Source organism: Patiria miniata, unplaced genomic scaffold (assembly GCF_015706575.1).
Source record: "Patiria miniata isolate m_02_andy unplaced genomic scaffold, ASM1570657v1 HiC_scaffold_29, whole genome shotgun sequence".
NCBI lineage: Eukaryota > Metazoa > Echinodermata > Asteroidea > Valvatida > Asterinidae > Patiria > Patiria miniata.
Genome location: NW_024037068.1, coordinates 14,827,216 through 14,845,351, shown reverse-complemented (window position 1 = coordinate 14,845,351; position 18,136 = coordinate 14,827,216). Strand labels below are relative to the sequence as shown.

Sequence of the window (18,136 nt, the reverse complement as noted above, 5' to 3'; positions counted from 1 at the left end):
AAACAAAAAAAGTCTCCGGTTTCTGGTATGCGCGCGCGTCGCCGTAGCCATGCGCGTCGGCAAAATGAAAACGTTTTTTTTTCAATGAAAGATGATGTCTCCAAACCGCCAAACTCACTGGTTTGACTGGAATCCTGCTGCTGCACAATTTTAACGTGTTTTTAGATTGGGTTATGGTCGAGAATAAGCTTTATGAGGCCTCTCTGGACTCCCATATATTTGCACTTAAAGTTTAGTCGGGCACCATTTGCAGTCATCAGCCGACATTTGAAGCAAAAAAAAACAGGTAAAAAAAAAAAAAAACGCGTCGCCGCACCACTTTTTGGGCAAGCTCCATACCAGAAACCGGAGACTTTTTTTTTTGGCCTTATGTTAAATTTTTTAAATATCCCCAAAACAACATATTGCTCTTATTCCGTAAACTTTGTTTTGTTAAAACTTTGTTTTGTTAAACTTTGTTTCGAATGACAATAAAACGTTAACAAGAAAATTAAAAACAAATGTTTCTAGTTACTGGTTAAGACTAGAGTAAAAAGTGGAATGTTAATTTGTTTTTAAATGTTCCATATTACACAACATAATTAACTAGTTATGATATTCAGCTATTCCAAACCAAACCATATCACCATGATTAAAGAGACATATGCACATAAGGAAACAAAATGAACCTTCACCAAAAAAAGTCCGCAGTTTTTGATTCAGGGTTAAAGCCCGGTTCATACTTCACGCGAAAGCGAAAGCGAAGCGAAATTCGTGACGTCAACAATACGTTCGAAGCGCATCCTCAATTGTTGACGACAACTTCGCACTTGCTTCGCACTTGCTTTCGCGTGAAGTATGATCCGGGCTTAAGTAAATTGAAAATTGGAATGGCCATTGATTTTTCTTAGGGACAAAGTCTGAACAAATCCCACAAGTACAGTTTTCAAATCAGGCAACTATATAATCACACCATTGACACATCACAACTTATCGAGAAGATGTGGACATATTTCCTCGTGCTTCCAAACGAGACTTTTGTAGGTGAACAATGTGGCCTCTGTCATTTCAGCCCTATGTTAAGAGTTTCCCATATTGTCAAACAACACTCCAGTCCATTTATTTGTTACATTTAAAAGAAAAAAAATGCAATGATGTGATAGCTTTGTCTGTGGGAGATTTGGAACGGAATTCCCTGCCTTTGTCCAGTTGTTCAATTTAATTACTATCGAATGAACACTTCCTAGAAATTATACACGTGGGTCTTTCCATGAATTGGGAAACAGTTTGTGACATTTTTTGGGATGAAGTATAAGTGGTAAGGAATGCAGAATAGTCTTTAGGTTTGTTTTGACTCCTGTGGTTGTTTAAGCACGTTTCTGAGCAGTAAGGTGCTATTCAGCATAATTTTTGAAAGCCAAATAAAAGGTTCCCTATATAAAATGGAAACCACCCAATTTTTTTCCACAAATTTGGTTAGTACTTGAAAGTTTTATTCACATTTCTCACTAATGAATAGCTCAGAACATAATCAGACCATTTAAAACTTGTATTTTGGAAATTTAAATAAAAGTCTCTGCTATTCAAAGACATCTGCACATTGATGTTAAATGTTAAACTCTTTCGAATGTTTTTGTGAATTAACGGATTTCACGGGATAGCACTAAGACTAGCACTATTTAGGCCAAAAAAAAAATCGGTCTCTAGTCAGACCAAAGTTCCGGAATTGATGCGGCGACGCGTTTTTTTTTTTTTTTTGGCTTTTTATTCAAGCTTGTATTGTACAGACAAGGTGGGTACTATTTTGCTTTGTGTGTGTCCTCATTATACATTGGTGTCCTCCATAATTTGCCTTGGTGCCCTTTATCATTTGCCTTGGTGCAATTTCCCCATTCCTTGGTACGCGCGCTGACCAGAGACCGAGTAATTTTCTTTTGGCCTTAGCACCATTGAAGACTCCACGCTACATTGTTAACCTGTTTGGGCTTTAATTGTAGTATCAAGCATCTGGTTTAAAACCAGGTAGGGACCTGGTAGCCAATTATAGCCCTTACCTCGGTGACCAGGCCCCTATAATATACCCAGTTTTAAAGTAGACCACTCATACAAGCCCACAGCATCATTATTCCCTTATTATACGCAAACTAAAGTAGACAGACACCCAAGTTGTGTGTGTGTGTATGTGCCACAGCTTCAAGTATAATTTAAAGAGGTTGTGGAATGCTCGAAGACATTTCCGTCATTTTTCGGGTATATGTAGCCTAAGGTGTGATAAAATAAATACGACTTTTGTTTCTGTCATAAAATGAGTACAAAAGGTACTTTTGAGAGCTGTTTTTCAAGTCCTGTCATGCCTGTTTCGACCCGAACGTGCAATTTATGTAAAAGTCGTCGTTGCGGGCAGCAAACAAAACACAGTAAATCGTGACGTAATAAAAAGGACTCCCGATGCAGAGTAGCATAAACGAGTCCTGTTTATTACGTCACGATTTACTGTGTTTTGTTTGCTGCCCGCAACGACGACTATTGCACAAATGGCACGTTCGGGTCGAAACAGGACCTGAAAAATAGCTCTCAAAAAGTACCTTTTGTAGTCATTGCATGACAGAAACAATAGTCGTTTTTATTTCATCACATTTGAGGCTACATAATACCCCAAAATGACGGAAATGTCTTCGAGCATTCCACAATCTCTTTAAGAAATTTCACCGGAATACCAAAACGCAGGGCAAACCGAAAACGTAAGGCGGTACACCTGACCACCGTAAATCATCAATGAATAATGATACATCTACAAGCTATAATAGCCTGTTACGAAAGCCCTGTAGCGCCATCAAGTATATATTTTGTCCAAGTTCGTTTTTATGAGTTATATATTTCGCAAAGTTCGTTTTTATGAGTTATATATTTCCCAACGACATATATCTCGTGCGCACGACATGCACACGAGATATATGTCGTGCGCACGAGATATTATGTCGTGCGCACGAGATAAAAAAATAATTTTGGATGTTCCTTTAGGGGCTCCGTACCTGACACGCTGCTTTCGTTACACACAAACTCGTTCGCTGCACGTGCAGCAAGCTCCGTTAATGCTTATAATTATCTCGTGCGCACGAGATATATATCGTGCGCACGAGATATATGTCGTGCGCACGAGATATATGTCGTGCGCACGAGATATATGTCGTGCGCACGTGATAATTATCTCGTGCGCACGAGATATTATGTATTGCGCACGTGATATATGTCGTGCGCCAGTGATAATTATCTTGTGCGCACGAGATATTATGTCGTGCGCACGAGATAAAAAAATAATTTTGGATGTCCCTTTAGGGGCTCCGTAACTTCATAAAACTCCGTAATTCCGTAAAATATATCTCATACAAACGAACTTCGAGAAAATGTATCTCATAAAAACGAACTTAGGGAAATATAACTCATAAAAACGAACTTGGCGAAATATATAACTCATAAAAACGAACTTGGCGAAATATATACTTGATGGCACTACAGGGCTTTCGTAGCCTGTAGATATCATGTGATGTGTTCCGATAGTGGTACCAATACAAGATTGAAGATTGCCGATATACCAAAGAAGTAGGGCAAACCGGAAACATAGACGTTACACCCAAACTTACAAAGTAACCACTACATGTATATGGATAGTGATACCCAAGACCATTATCCACACAAACCATCAACACAAAACACAACAATGACTCAATGATAACAGTATCCACAATATACAAAACACTTTTCCTGTACGTGAAAGCATTTAATCAAATCTGCATAATATGTTTAATTTTGAGTTATACGTCATTTTAGAGCTCATTCAACCCCTAAAAAACAAAGATTCCAATTAACGTGCAAATAACTTCCCAAAAGATAAACATAACATCTGTGTAGTTTTCGCACATACTCAATAATGTGCACATGAGAACATGAATACATTCTTAGTGCGAGTTAAGGGAATAAATGTGTGCTTTGGAGGTTTTAATCACTCTGTTTATGACCGCTTGGAGTATGGGTGCCGATAATTATCGGAGCCAAAGGCGAGGGTACTTATCGGCACCCAGACTCGAAGCGGTCTGAAACAGAGTGATTAATACCGACCAAACACATTATTTATTTCCATTCATAAATACCTTTTCGGCAAAAAATCTAAACTTTTTGGTAACAAAAATCCAATTTTGTACAACAAGTTCACCTCATGTTTTTTTGAATACCACTCTAGCTAAATAATGGAGTGTCCAGCTCGCGAATAAGATGTAAACAACTCCTTTTATGGAGATCAGTAAAAATATATGAACTGCTCTCATAACCTGCAATTGTATTTTTTAATACAGCAAATCAATGTCCATATGTATGTAACTCACATCAATAACTAACTGTTCACATACGCTTCAAATAATACCCTTTCACCATTTACAATTGTTATCTGTCCCATCATCATGGTATCATGGTACGAAGAAAAAAAAGAAATTATTGAGAAACAGATGGCCAATTACGTTAACTGTGCATTAATTTACGCAAGAATACCTTTTCTAAATTGATTGCAGGTACAGCTAATTTAATTGATGGTTAAGGAAAAAAGAAACCCCTAATTGTATCTGGTGCGGATGGCATTAAACTAAAAGTGAAATAGAATGGCGAATATGTTTGAAATCGCCTTCTATGAAGTTTTGTAAACGAAGTGAATGGACATAAACGAAAGGTGCTGCTCAATCACTTAATTGATTGAACTAAAATGGAATCGAATGCTCTGGTCGTGTTCAGGGCGATTCTGAAATTCAGTCGAAAATGAATGACCGATTTTCAGAAGTGAATGAACATTTGAGGAAATTGGCCAGAAAAATACCTACACTAAGAGTGGGGCCGTATCATAAGTCCGACGCCTCATAGGTCCGACGCCTCATAAGTCCGACAAACGGACAAAACGCTGTTTAAATAAAAATTATGCTTCATCAGTCCGACGACTCATAAGTCCGAAATTTCGGCGTCGAACTATGAGGCGTCGGACTTATTAGCGGACCCCCTCTTAGATACAAATGCACCGAGTCATAACATATACTTGTAACAATACTCTAACATAAAAATGCACTTATTTTTTTGATATTTGACAAAAGTATAAACATAACAGAGAAATTAACAAATACCGAACTAGTAACTGAAATATTTGTCTGCAAAGCTCAGTAACAAATAAAATAAACTGCTCTCATAACCTGCAATTGTGTTTATAATATAGCAATTCAGTGGTCATATATATATGTAATTCACATTAACAGCTAATTGTTCGCATACGCTTCAATTAATACCCTTTCACCATTTAATAAGTGTTATATGCCATATCATCATTACTGCGAGCGTATATAAAATACCTCAACGAGCAAATAGCTTTTAAATATGCTCCAAAAAATAAAATAAAAAAATAAAAAATTATAGTAATTTCTGAGTATTCTTCATGCATACACGTAACATGCATAAGCGATAAAAACTAAAACTCTTAGTGAGTTACTAATATTGTAACAACATCTACTTGTAACAACTACTCTTAAATTTAATACACTTATTTCCTGATATTCGGCTCAAAAATTACGTTAAAGAAATTAAACAAATCCTGAGTAAGTACACAAATATTTCTTTCGTAAGTTTGATTAACATAATTAAAATCGACTGCTCCGATTAGCTCCATTATATTTATAATACAGAAATCATTTCAATTAATTGCGCAAATAATACATTCGAGAAAGAAGCGCTAAAAAAAACAAGATGGTAGAAGTTTCCACAAATAGTGTTGGCCAAATGTCACTTTTGCTGTAAATAGTGTAAATACTTATATTTATATTTGACATAGCTGAATGCTTTTCAAAAGTGAAAAACTATTGGCATACTCAATCAGGAAATTATAGGTGTTTTTCTTTATAAACAAGGGAACATTATACACGTCTATCGTGTAGGATTACCTCAAGGGACATGGCATGAGATGAAGTTCCTGGGGCAGCATAATTCGGGCGATTCACAATGCAGTGCGCCACCAAGAGTTTGCCATGGAGAGTCCATTTTTTCAAGTTTACGGTCGACAAAATATGGCCCATTTGAACGAGTGTCATTAGACAACTTGAGCTAATTTGTTAAAGATTGGGGCATATAGTGTTTTGTCGCCTTACAAAAAAACACCATATCGATTAAAAGAAAAGAAACGGGCGAACATGTACTTGCATCATACGCTAACGAAACTAATGTCATTTCAATTGTCGATTTCAATGTCCCGCGCTGCAAATTTGTCGACCATCTCCCACAATGCACTGGGGGAAAAAAATGAACGCTCCGTTGCAAACTCTTGGTGGCGCACTACATTGTGAATCGCCCGAAGTATGTCTGCATGACTTGTCTGTTAAAGTGATCTACACCCTTTCGTGTTCGCATATCAGGTCAGAAATCTCGTAGACAGTTCTATCGTAATTTGTCGTGGAGATGTAATCCTGTCAATTGAATAAAAAAAAACCACCATGATATCAAAATATACCCCGACACGAACAAGGCAATCTACTGCATTTGGAAGCTCAAGACCAGTGGTTAACATCTTGTTACTGGCCTTTTGTTATTCTTTCAATATTTAAAATGTGATGTTTTGTCTTGTTGTTGTACCCCTTAATAATTATTTGGCCATGTTTTGTTTTTGTTTTTTTGATCACCGTTATTATCAGGAAAAAAAGAACATTCTCGAAAAATGTGTTTCTCGGACACTGCAATGTCTCAATTGCAATCAATTTTCAAGCTGACAATTTGTTAGATACATTCTAACATTTTAATTACGGCACATGCAATCTCTGCCCCAAATCTCACTGGTAACCTAACTAAAATATTTTTTTGTATATGCACCAACGACCCTTTCAAAAGACGCACGACCCAGTGACATCCTATTTTGTTTAGTTCTTATTAGATAGATATTGCTCGACATGTGACCTGGGGTCAACTGCTGACCAAAAATGTATAATTGTAAGTTACAATGTTTTGGGATTTTCCTTGGTAATGTTTGCGATCTTACCTTTCCTACATTCATAAGTCTGTTCAACTCGTTGCCGATAAATGCAAATGAGGGTCGATCCTCAGGTTTCTCTTGCCAACATTTCAACATCATGTCGTATCTAGAATTAGTAAAACAACTTCAATGTAAAGAAAAACCGCACACAAGAAGCTTCCAGAAGTTGTCTTCAATACAGTAAGTTCGGAACACACAAGGATCGGGTCGTAAGGGTCCGGTAGAAAATACTATCCCTCTGCCGGATAAAACCACTACACTGGCATACGGATGATCAAAAATGTTTTGTGCTCCGGCGCCCTGGCGTCGGCAAACCGGCGAACGTGCAGCTGTTGAGCGGCATAATTGCGCCCCACTTCACCGACGCAGCCCCTGCTGTTCGAGTAGTGTCAACCAACTATACTCTGTGGGCCACTGACGGACTATCTGTCGCTTGTGTGCCAGTGACTGACGTTTATGAGAGTACAGCAGATTGTATTACAAAATCGATATGTTCCTAACTCAAATTCGAAACTAATTAAAAAAGTAACATGTCGCTGGTCGTTGTTTGTGCAAGTCTCATTGGAAAGCTGATGTCGTCAAAATACCTTCAGCAATTGTTTTAATACGGGCGATTCCCAATAGTGCGCCTCCAAGAGTTTGCAGCGCGTTGGCCAATCACAATGCGCGAAATCAGTCGACCTTTTCCAAACGGGCGTTGGGTCGACAGATTTTGCGCATTGTGATTGGCCAACGCGTTGCAAACTCTTGGAGGCGCACTATTGGGAATCGCCCGTATTGACAGACTATGCTGAAATGTTGGCCTTAATGTACAACCAAATGACTCACAGCTCCTGCTGACAGTGTTTTGGTTTAGGCATGCGGTAGCCAGACTGGACCTCCTGCTTCACCTCCTCACGGTTTATTGCTGGGTACGGATCAGCACCTGCAATGTAGAGAAAACACATGTGGCCTATACGTAAGGGGTCTACCCGATGTTCCCCCGTGCCTGTGTTCCCCAATACCGATATTCACGGATATCCTTAGGTTTGGGGTCAGATTTAGGGTTAGGGTTAGGGTTAGGGTTAAGTTTAGGGTTAGGGTTAGGGTTAAGGTTAGGTTTGGGGAACATCGGTACTGGGAAAATCGGTATTGGGGAACAGGTTTTGCGAAACATAGTGTATGTACCCGTAGTAAACAAATACTGAAGCTAGAATCAAGACAAGTGTCGACGTTGAAACTGTTTGTTTAAAAGCAAACTTGGCTTACATTGTTACTTTCCCTCCTTTACCGTGAAAAGATCCTACATTGTTTTTGATATCGTGTCAGAACTTGCAGGATACACAAAGAAGAGTGACAAATTGAAGAACCTCAGGAATACTGTACCGATGCTTTTGTATAACCAAATAGCTGATCCAGCCCTGCATTTTTGGCATGGTACATGCTGAGGCAATAGCGACAAATTTACATTTCACGCTATTATACCTGTGTGTGTCACATTGTGGTTCAACATGCGCTAGCCAGCCCGAAAACAGGTATGCGATAAAGATTGACTCGTTTGAAGATTAATAGTTGTGTCATCCACACTCTCCGTCAACTGACCAACTGTTGTCAAATTCAAACAACTTCGCTTTTTAAGCAGCTTCAGACATCGTTCTGACTCAACTCACCCAAATTGACGATTTCCCACAAGAGTACACCATAAGACCATACGTCACTCTCTGTCGTGTACGTGTGGTCGATTAAAGACTCAACTGCCATCCATCGAAGAGGCAAATTATCCTGGAAGAGATTAATGCTTTTTCAAAATCATATCTTTAAGTTTTGGAACATAAGCCATGGTATAAATTTTGAGTTCAATTTTCCTGCCCCAGTTACATTGGACATCTATGATTTTTTTTTTAGATCTGGATGTAATCTTTCATACAGCTGTAGACCTCTAAGAGTGGTTATAAATGGGTCATTCCATGTCAGACCAACGCACTTTTTTACCTCATGTCTTCCGATTTTAATAAAAATTGCTGTGCTTGTAGGTCCTAATGAGCAATGAATACACACCAATTTTTTGCCCGATCCGACCTATTATGTGGTCAGGGCAGAAGTCACAAAAAAATTGGCATTTTTAGAGTAAAATACCACCCTTTTGGTATAAATATGTCAAAACTATGGCAATTTTCATCGAATATATGTGAATTTGTTATTAAAATGATGAGGATTGCATGCTCAAAGCACTTCTTTTGTCAAAATTAAATTTTGTGAAAAGTAGGTCACATGACTTTTAATATGCTATCATGACCTTTGACCCATTTTTTGTAATAATGTATCCTTCCGAAAATCAACGAAATAAAAATAACTTGCTAGAGCATGTCTCTCTCTATCAGAATCTACTAAAAATCAGTTGGGGTCTTCAAAATTTACAACTTTATGACTATTTTTGTACAGTTGGTAGGTTACAAATGAGTCAATTTACAGACTTTACATAAGAAATACACCAACACAACTTACTGTTCTGTTTCTAAAGTTACTAAAATATATCTTGGTTTGTGAATTTCTCATTCTGAGGGCTGATGAGGTCTAACCAGACTCATAGTGTAAATTATCAGCAGTGGCGCACCCAGGAGTGGCTTTTGGTGGTGGGGGGAGGGGGGGGGTCATAAATCGTTTTTTGTTCAAATTTCTGTAAAAGATTGGACCAACAAAAACTAGCCTAAAATCAAACAAACAAATTGACAATGTTGGGGGTGGGTTCAAGCCCCCCCCCCCCGGTGCCACTGATAATTAGTTATCCCACGAGCGCGCTTGGAATATGAAATAATGCAATGCTGCTGTGACCCATATGCCACTCAATGCACTACATAATTCCGTGTTCCACGAGCGCAAGTGGGATTTATAACCAATTTATCTTCAAGCGAACTTGATATCAAATGCGTACACGCGGTGAAGATGTACGTGCATACATGTAGTGTATTGGTCCGTCCAGCAGGAAATAACACAACATATGTACACGTACATTTTTAATATCTGGGGTGCAATATAGCTGTGCAATATTATATAAAATCACACAGTTGTTGCTATAGATGGACTAATCAGGGTCTAGGATTCAAGTTTGCTTGAAGATAAAACTTAATATTACAATCAAAATTACCTTTACTCATTCTTTGGGCTTCTTGAACTTTAATGACTCTCACAGACTTGGCATTTTGTTTATTTCACCTGGACGTGAGTCCGCTGTACTGGGTGAAGGCCTGGTTACTGTTAGTAGTTAGCACACTTCCGAGTCCAGATATTCTGATTAGACAGTTTCTTTGAAATCAGAAGGTAGAATTTTGTTTTTCCTGGCTTTGTACTTTATACATAAAAATCTAGATTAATTTTAGTAACTTAAGAAACAGAATAGTAAGTTGTGTTGGTGTATTTCTTATGTAAAGTCTATAAATTGACTCATTTGTCACCTACCAACTGTACAAAAGTAGTCATAAAGTTGTAAATTTTGAAGACCCCAACTGATTTTTAGTAGATTCTGATAGAGGAAGACATGCTCTAGCAAGTTATTTTCATTTTGTTGATTTTCGGAATGATACATTATTACAAAAAATGGGTCAAAGGTCACGATAGCATATTAAAGGTCACGTGACCTACTTTTCACAAAATTTAATTTTGACAAAAGAAGTGCTTTGAGCATGCAATCCTCATTATTTTAATACCAAATTCACATATATTTGATGAAAATTGCCATAGTTTTGACATATTTATACCAAAAGGGTGGTATTTTACTCTAAAAATGCCATTTTTTGTGGCTTTTGCCCTGACCACATGGTAGGTCGGATCGGGCTAAAAATTGGTGTGTATTCATTGCTCATTAGGACCTACAAGCACAGCATTTTTATTAAAATCGGAAGACATGAGGTAAAAAAGTGCGTTGGTCTGACATGGAATGACCCAAATAGCAAACTACCTCCTTAGAATATAAAAGTAATTTTCAAGTCTTTCCTAATGATCCTTTAATGGAAAATGTCTCGGTTCAAAGTAAACACGAAAAGGGTCAAACTTTATAGAATGACCAATCCGTAATGATCTGCATGTTTTGGGATCCCGTGTCTTGAACTTGTAACATTGTTGCACTTCTGTCAAAAGATCTCCTTACCCCTGATTGGTGCTCGTAAACTCTCATGTTCTTGACGTCACGAGCGAGTCCGAAATCAGACACCTTACACGTCATGTCCTCAGCCACAAGCACGTTACGGGCAGCAAGGTCCCTGTGAATGCACTGTGGAGCAATTCAGATATTTTCACTAATCGGATTTAGCAGCGAGAGTTTGCATTCATTAACTTTAAACATAGGTTGAAGAGAGATCGTACCACCTGGTACATCTTTGTGTGAATGGGCAAAATGGCCAAAAAAGGTCTGTTATCATTTCTACTGCTGTTATCATTTCTAGGGTCGTTTTGACTTGAGAACTGTCATCCTAATCGAAAACGTGCCACTTTGAAGTTACAGGGCATCTGCTTAAATCTGACATGGGTTCTGGGTCACATCTTCACCGGCACCTTTCAGAGTATAAATCGTTGAAACCTCTGATAATACTGATATCTGAGAGAAACGGGTTTGTAACACAGTCCAATCAAAAAGCCAGTCATCTGTTTACCAATTGGGATGAGACGAACTTCATTCCATCAGCCACGTCTCTAGCGAAGTGCATCAGCTGTTTGGCGGTCAAGGAAGTACTGTCTCCGTGCAAATTGTCGTAGGCATGTGCACCCTTACTGCGACTCTCTATCAGAAGAGTCTTCAGGTCCCCGCGTGAAAGATACTCTAGGATGATATACGGTGGATCTGACGAGAAGGATTGGATGAAAGTTAATCCTTCTGTTCGTCAAGTTTGTTCAAGCCCATTTTCAATCCTAAGTCTCGATTTATGATGTCCATTCTCTATTAACAGCGCTAACGCAGGCATTATACACTATTCATGTAGTAGGCCATCAGCTTGGGAGTTTGGTCAGTATAAAATCAGGGCATGAATGATTTTAGTGCGCATGCGCAAGGTATACCGCCCCTGGAGTGGTAACAAGCATTTTGATGCACATTTTGAAAAACAGGGTGATGACACCTAAAAGGATGCCACCGCTGCAATGCTATCACATATTTTCCAACTCTGGCAATGTATACCTTGCCAAAAATCGCTATGACGATTAATCTCCTCATGTGATACCGGTTGCCAAAGTTTTGGACCGAGGCTGATGGCCTATAGGTTGAAGCATGAAAACTTTAACATACCATTTGCACGGTACGCCATGACAGTGGGTGGGTTTGTAATTTACATTTAGTTACAAAGTACATAATCAAGTGTATCACACAGGGACACAGACCTACCCATTGTCATGGCGCACCATGCAAAGGGTCTATTGCAGAATCTAGAGATGCGTTCAAGCCACACTCTTATGTCGAATTAATCAGCTGCCGCATTCAGCACATTTTCTGCAATAAGACATTTTAACTTGTTTAGGAAAGATCTTGCACAGAGCATTCGAATAATCTTACAAACCAAAATATATCTTGATGATGTGATAGTAACTATAATTTAAGAAAGACATGTATCACCAAACACTGTACATCACGCTTGAAATCAACATTTCCTTTTTAAAAGACATGGTCATCAAGGTAAATTGTGACCTCCTGAGGCAAAATGAGGAATGTTCCCCAAAACCTTGTTTTGAGTAATCTACGCCTTATTTCGGATATAGTAGTAAAAATTATGTAAAAATTGATATTGGTTGTTTTGTATTTTTGAGTAATTAAGGTATCCAAGATTCACACTATGCATTTTTGTGGGGGAAAATACCCCACTAAAAGCGGAAAAAGTGAAGAACGTTTATCACTGACAGCAGCGCAATGCGTATCTTTCAAAGCCGTTTTTCTTTAGGCGAGCCATCAGATAACAGACCGTTCAGGTACCGGGTCCGGTATGCTAATTTCTTTCACCCCAATCGGTACGAAGCCAGAAGCCACCCGGTCACTGAAGCGTGACGCCCCAATCGGTCCAAACTGGTGACTCAGGGTTTCACAATAGGCAACATAAATTGAAGTCTGGCCATTGTTGGAGGATTATTCGGCCCGCTCGGATTACCAGCGGCAACTTCTATGAAGCTCATCACAGCCATTGTTGCCTACTGGAGGATTAGCGCGTCGCAAATTGGTTCCTTTGTGATGAGCCAGAGCCATGGTGCAGAAGCCTGGTGGAGTTAATCCAGGCCGATCGGTTCCATGCAAGGTCCCAATCCCTTCAACATACTGGGCGGGCTCAACCCCGAACGGTCTGGGGAGGGATTCTAATTTGAGGGCTCGCCTTAAATGAGGTTGACAAAGATTAGCGGGACACTGTTGAAGTTCCTGCAGCATATCTTCGGAATAAATTCAGCTTCAGAAATTAATTTGGTATCATTGGAACGCCAAAGACCTGCGGTTTAACATGATGTACAAAATCAAAGGTGGGGGTTATTCCTTATTATGCTGTGGCAGGTCACAATTAATGATCGATAAACAGCCTGCAGGTACGTCAATACACCTCGCTTTTTTCATCACAATAAAGTTAGATCTAACCTTCCTCTACAGAAAATCCGAGGAGCCTGACTACGTAAGGATTGTACGGCAGCGTCGTCATCAGATCGAGTTCCCTCATCAGATCCTTCTTACCATTTATTGGTGGTTCATCTTAAAATGATACGAAGAAACGATCTCTAACCACCGTCCTTATGTATCTGTACCTAGTTTGTCTTGTTGGGTGAGGTACATAATTATTTATAATGATTGGGATGTTCTATTGTCTGTTCTCCATATAATGAGGTTTCATTTAATAATAACCGAAATGGTAGTACACCAGGGAGATTTTACTATACATGTATATTATAGATTTGTGCACAAACCCCATTTGTAAAATAATCTCTGTCCCCGAAATCGGTAATCAAACTTTACTCAACCTAAAATATCGTTTTAACCAACTTGCGAAATTAAAAGCTGTTTTCGTAATGGTAGTTTATTAGAAGACACTAAAATAACTCCATAATTTCCAAAGAACTGTTCCTTCTTAAGCTACCATTTGTTGTCGTCAATATAGTTGTAATTTGGTTAATTATAAGTCAATTACATTTCAATCACAAGTACACGGCGAAGGTCAGTGTTTCACGTGTAAGAGGATGGACTACGAAACTGGGACACCAATTTCGATAATAAACTAGATGACGTGCAATACTGATGACTAATTGAATTGCGATGACTTGCAATGATATAATTAAAATCTGCTAACCTGGTAGGGTTTTGACGGCAACCGTAACCTCTGACCCTTGTGTAATTCCCCTGGCCTCGGCTAGCATCACCTTACCAAATTCACCATGCCCGAGCTCTCGGAAATTACTAAGCCGATCGCGCGGGATAGCCAGGTGCCCCATTGATACGCGAGGTGTCCTTGCCTGGTTTTGATCTGCAGGTAGACCTAGGTCGTCCCTTCCTGAAATTAAAGCAGCAGTTTTGAATTTTAAGATTGATTAGGGGTTATAATTATAGTATCTTTGGTTAATGTTACGTGTCCCGAGCACAATTGTAAGTTCACTCCAGCAACACTCACTCCAAATTAAATTGCCACTCTTTAGAGATACATTGGAACTTTAATGTCAGGTCTTCCAAGTTGTAGAGTACAACTTGGTAAACGTTGTGAACGATTAACGCTACCAAGTATTTTGAAAAGAGTAGTCACTGGTTTCGAGACCAACTTGGACGGTTACCACAGTCCGGTGTTCTTCGTGCTCTGGCTGCCTGAGTAATTTTGAGACAATGTCTTTGAATCTGACACACACTTCTTCTTGTTTTAAAGTTATGGTCGATTTCCATGATATATCTTCAAACGTCAATGGTGCATCCACATACCAAGTGTGTCGTTTTCGTACGCAAAGAGTGGATCAGAGCGACGTCGTGTGGGGACTCCCCTTTGAGAAAAAAAATCGACAACAAAATCAGGGCATAATATAAAGTATAATTAAGGTTTAGTTTTGATGAAACAAAACAAAGGTTGAAAAATGCTCAAGTTACGATTGTATCGGCATTCGCGTTCAGGTTAGTATGAAGCTTGCAAAATAAAACAAGGAGGTTATGGACTCACTCTCTCGGTCTGTGCATTTCTCTTTCTTCTAGAAATAGAAAATAAAATTATATTATTAGTTCCAATTTAAGTGGGTCTCAGCCAACAGTTGTTATCGTGAAAATACTCGACCGTCATACGACTTACACTATGCGGGGGAGTGTGGTGGCACAAGGATACAGAATGTGCACAAATTAACAGTAGTCTCTTTTCAAAACAGCACACGAGTTGAGTGCGAACAATACATTTTTGTGTGCTGGCTTACACGGAATAAACCCCACGAATCGTAACCAATATAACTGAGACTTGTTTAATTAACTATAACAGACATAATAAAATTGTTAACAGTAATAACAACCCATGGGTCCGCTGTTGGTGGTGGTAAAATGCCCTTCTTACAACCTATTGAATCAAATTATTCATTTCCAGAAAACAAATATCAAACACAACTTACCACTTCATCGTAACAGGCTAATTTCTCAATTTTGTTGATAAACGTATGATTCCTCATAATGAATTATGTGAGAAGCTGCTAAAGGGAATTGGCTATCATCAATCTTACCGGTACTCCGCTCCCTTGACCTTCTTCTTGCGCAGACGCCAATACCAATTGAAAATACTAAGAATAAAATCCCCAAAATAACGCTGACACCAACAATGACCTCGTTAAAGCCGCTGTTCGCCACTGCAGGTGGATCTGCTACTTGTGTTGCTTTTAAAAACAAAAGACAAGAATTAAGTTATTAATGCTTTCTCGTCAAATAGCTCAGTTCTTTCGATTTTGTATTATGAAAGGCCCGGTTCATATGCCCGGTTCATACTTCATGCGAATGCGATTGCAAATGCGAAGCGAATTGGACGTCATGAAACATTCGCTGCGAACTTGCGAAATTCGCCCGAGTTGAAATGTGTTCAACTTTTGCAAATTTGCAGCGCGAATACTTGCCATGACGTCACAGATTCGCGTTCACTTTCACTTTCGCATGAAGTATGAACCGGGCTTCAATGTTCAAGGCAAAAAAACAGGCTCTCCTTTTACGTACACTTTCAATAAAAAGCGGTCCTATCATTATTTTCAATAAAAAAAAAATAAGCGTTGATTGTTTCTATAAATGTGTTCATACAATTTAATGTTGTGGGTTCTCATCTGTAAATTTGATATCATAACCTTGAACTTTTGCTCGATACTACATAAAAGGACGCATTGTTAGGTATTTCATACAAAAATAGCAACCTGTACAAAAACGTTATAGCATATCATCTTGTATTTTCTCAGCTGTTTGTGCTCAAACTGGATTTATCTTCTTTCTTTTACTCCATCACATTGTTTTGCCCTTGCACTACAGTTTACCTTGTTTGGCAGGTGCTACGTCACTGCACAAGCCATCTATGCAAAGTCTGGCACGGACACCTATAAAGTCTCCTACAGCTCGTCTTCTTCGCTCCTGTGGCGAAGCACACCATTCAGAGAGCTTCACCGTCTGGTCTGACTCGATACACTGCCCACACTCCTGCCAGGCTGCGCTGCCTTCGCGTATCACCTCCAACTGGATGCATCCATTAGCCACTTTCAACCCTTCAATTGTCACGGTGCCGAAATCGACACTGAACTCTACAACGATTCCTGGAAACAAGTGATTGATAGAATTCATTCACCTATAATATTTAAGAGCAATATCCTATTCCTTATTCCTGCGGGCTGTGCCATCTTTTAAGGTCAATTATATTAATTTTATTAATTAATCTAACTTAATGTGTGCAATTTTTGTTTTATATTTCGTTATTTTGACTGGACCATAACTATAACATAATTTTGTTTTTATTTTGGACTATATTAATTACAGCAAACCTCTCATTTTTTTCCACCATGCAAACCTCAAGTCTCATTGGACTATATTGTTGTGTATTTTTTGTAATGTTTTCATATTGTATCATTGTTGCAATTTGTCCCGAGGGCCAAGAGTTGAATGAAAATAAGCCAACACCAATATCAAAATAATTCAACCCGAATGTAGTCTTAATTCAGGAAGAAAAATTTCTGAAAGATGTTGATGTTGTATAATTTACCTGATTCAGGATTAGGAATTGCCGCTGATGTACAGAAGACACGGATAAGTAGGGAGAGCATGGTACCATGTGAACAGAAAAAATAGAAAGAATCATATAGAGTAATTTAATTCTCCATCTTGATTTTACGTAATTGAAATGAAAAATGAACTTTGGCTTTCTCTATTAATTAAGGACATTGTCTTGAAAACATAAAGAACGCGCCAAATTATCGGTTTATATTCTCCAGTTTAGGAACAACTGATATATAGTGTTAAAAAATGACGTTGAGAGGAGAATTTTTAGATCCGAACTGAGCTTTTAATAATAGCATAACTTAATCGTTGTCTCTATTTTTCCCCATCCCTGCTCATCTGACACAGGTAAACAGGTATGAGCTGACCTATAGTAAAGTACACCAGTGCGTCAAACATTTCCCATTAAACAAACGCAAAATAATATAATAGCATTTTGTTTTCACAAAATACTTACGGAGTGTGCGACCCACTACCCGACCATAATCATCGTTCTGACCTACGACGTTCTTGGCATACACCCTGATCTCGTACTCTGTGTATGCATCCAGACCTGCCACTTTATAAGTGCTCTTGCCGCCTGTTACATCCTCCTTGAAGAATATCTCAGTGTATCCGGATACCTCGAGATAGCTGATGCGAAAAGACTGCTCCTCTCCGCCATCATAGCCCGCTGCCCACCTCACAGTCAGAGAATCTGCCCTCCGGTCGGTTATTTCAACTCTGCTGGGCTTGCCTGGTTTTCCTGAAAGTAGGAATTGACCCGGACACGATTCAAATGGACGTTTCAAACTTCTCTAGCCGAGAGTCTCAGTTTGCGAATGGTATGTACCCTTACAACTCCTTACCACACTTTGAGTCAATAGAATGATGGATGTTTGCATGTGTTCCTGGTATCTTATAAGTCTTAAAAAACGTTTTCT

The 18,136-nt window shown here is 38.9% G+C and overlaps 1 protein-coding gene and 1 long non-coding RNA gene across 2 annotated transcripts; both read right to left on the bottom strand.

Moving 5' to 3' along the window:
* Positions 1–6,386: 6,386 nt before the first annotated feature.
* LOC119735201 (tyrosine-protein kinase receptor Tie-1-like) lies at positions 6,387–14,498 on the bottom strand. Its single transcript, XM_038208905.1, has 8 exons — positions 14,305–14,498; positions 13,602–13,712; positions 11,650–11,837; positions 11,148–11,270; positions 8,674–8,785; positions 7,853–7,949; positions 7,031–7,130; positions 6,387–6,464 (listed from the first exon to the last, which is right to left on the bottom strand). Exons 1-8 carry the CDS (start codon positions 14,444–14,446, stop codon positions 6,387–6,389), a joined length of 951 nt encoding a protein of 316 aa, XP_038064833.1. The 5' UTR covers positions 14,447–14,498.
* Positions 14,499–15,700: 1,202 nt separating this feature from the next.
* LOC119736025 lies at positions 15,701–17,225 on the bottom strand. The gene is made up of 3 exons (XR_005272259.1): positions 17,200–17,225; positions 16,484–16,756; positions 15,701–15,844 (listed from the first exon to the last, which is right to left on the bottom strand). It is a non-coding gene; the product is annotated as an uncharacterized LOC119736025 (long non-coding RNA).
* Between the last annotated feature and the right edge of the window lie 911 nt (positions 17,226–18,136).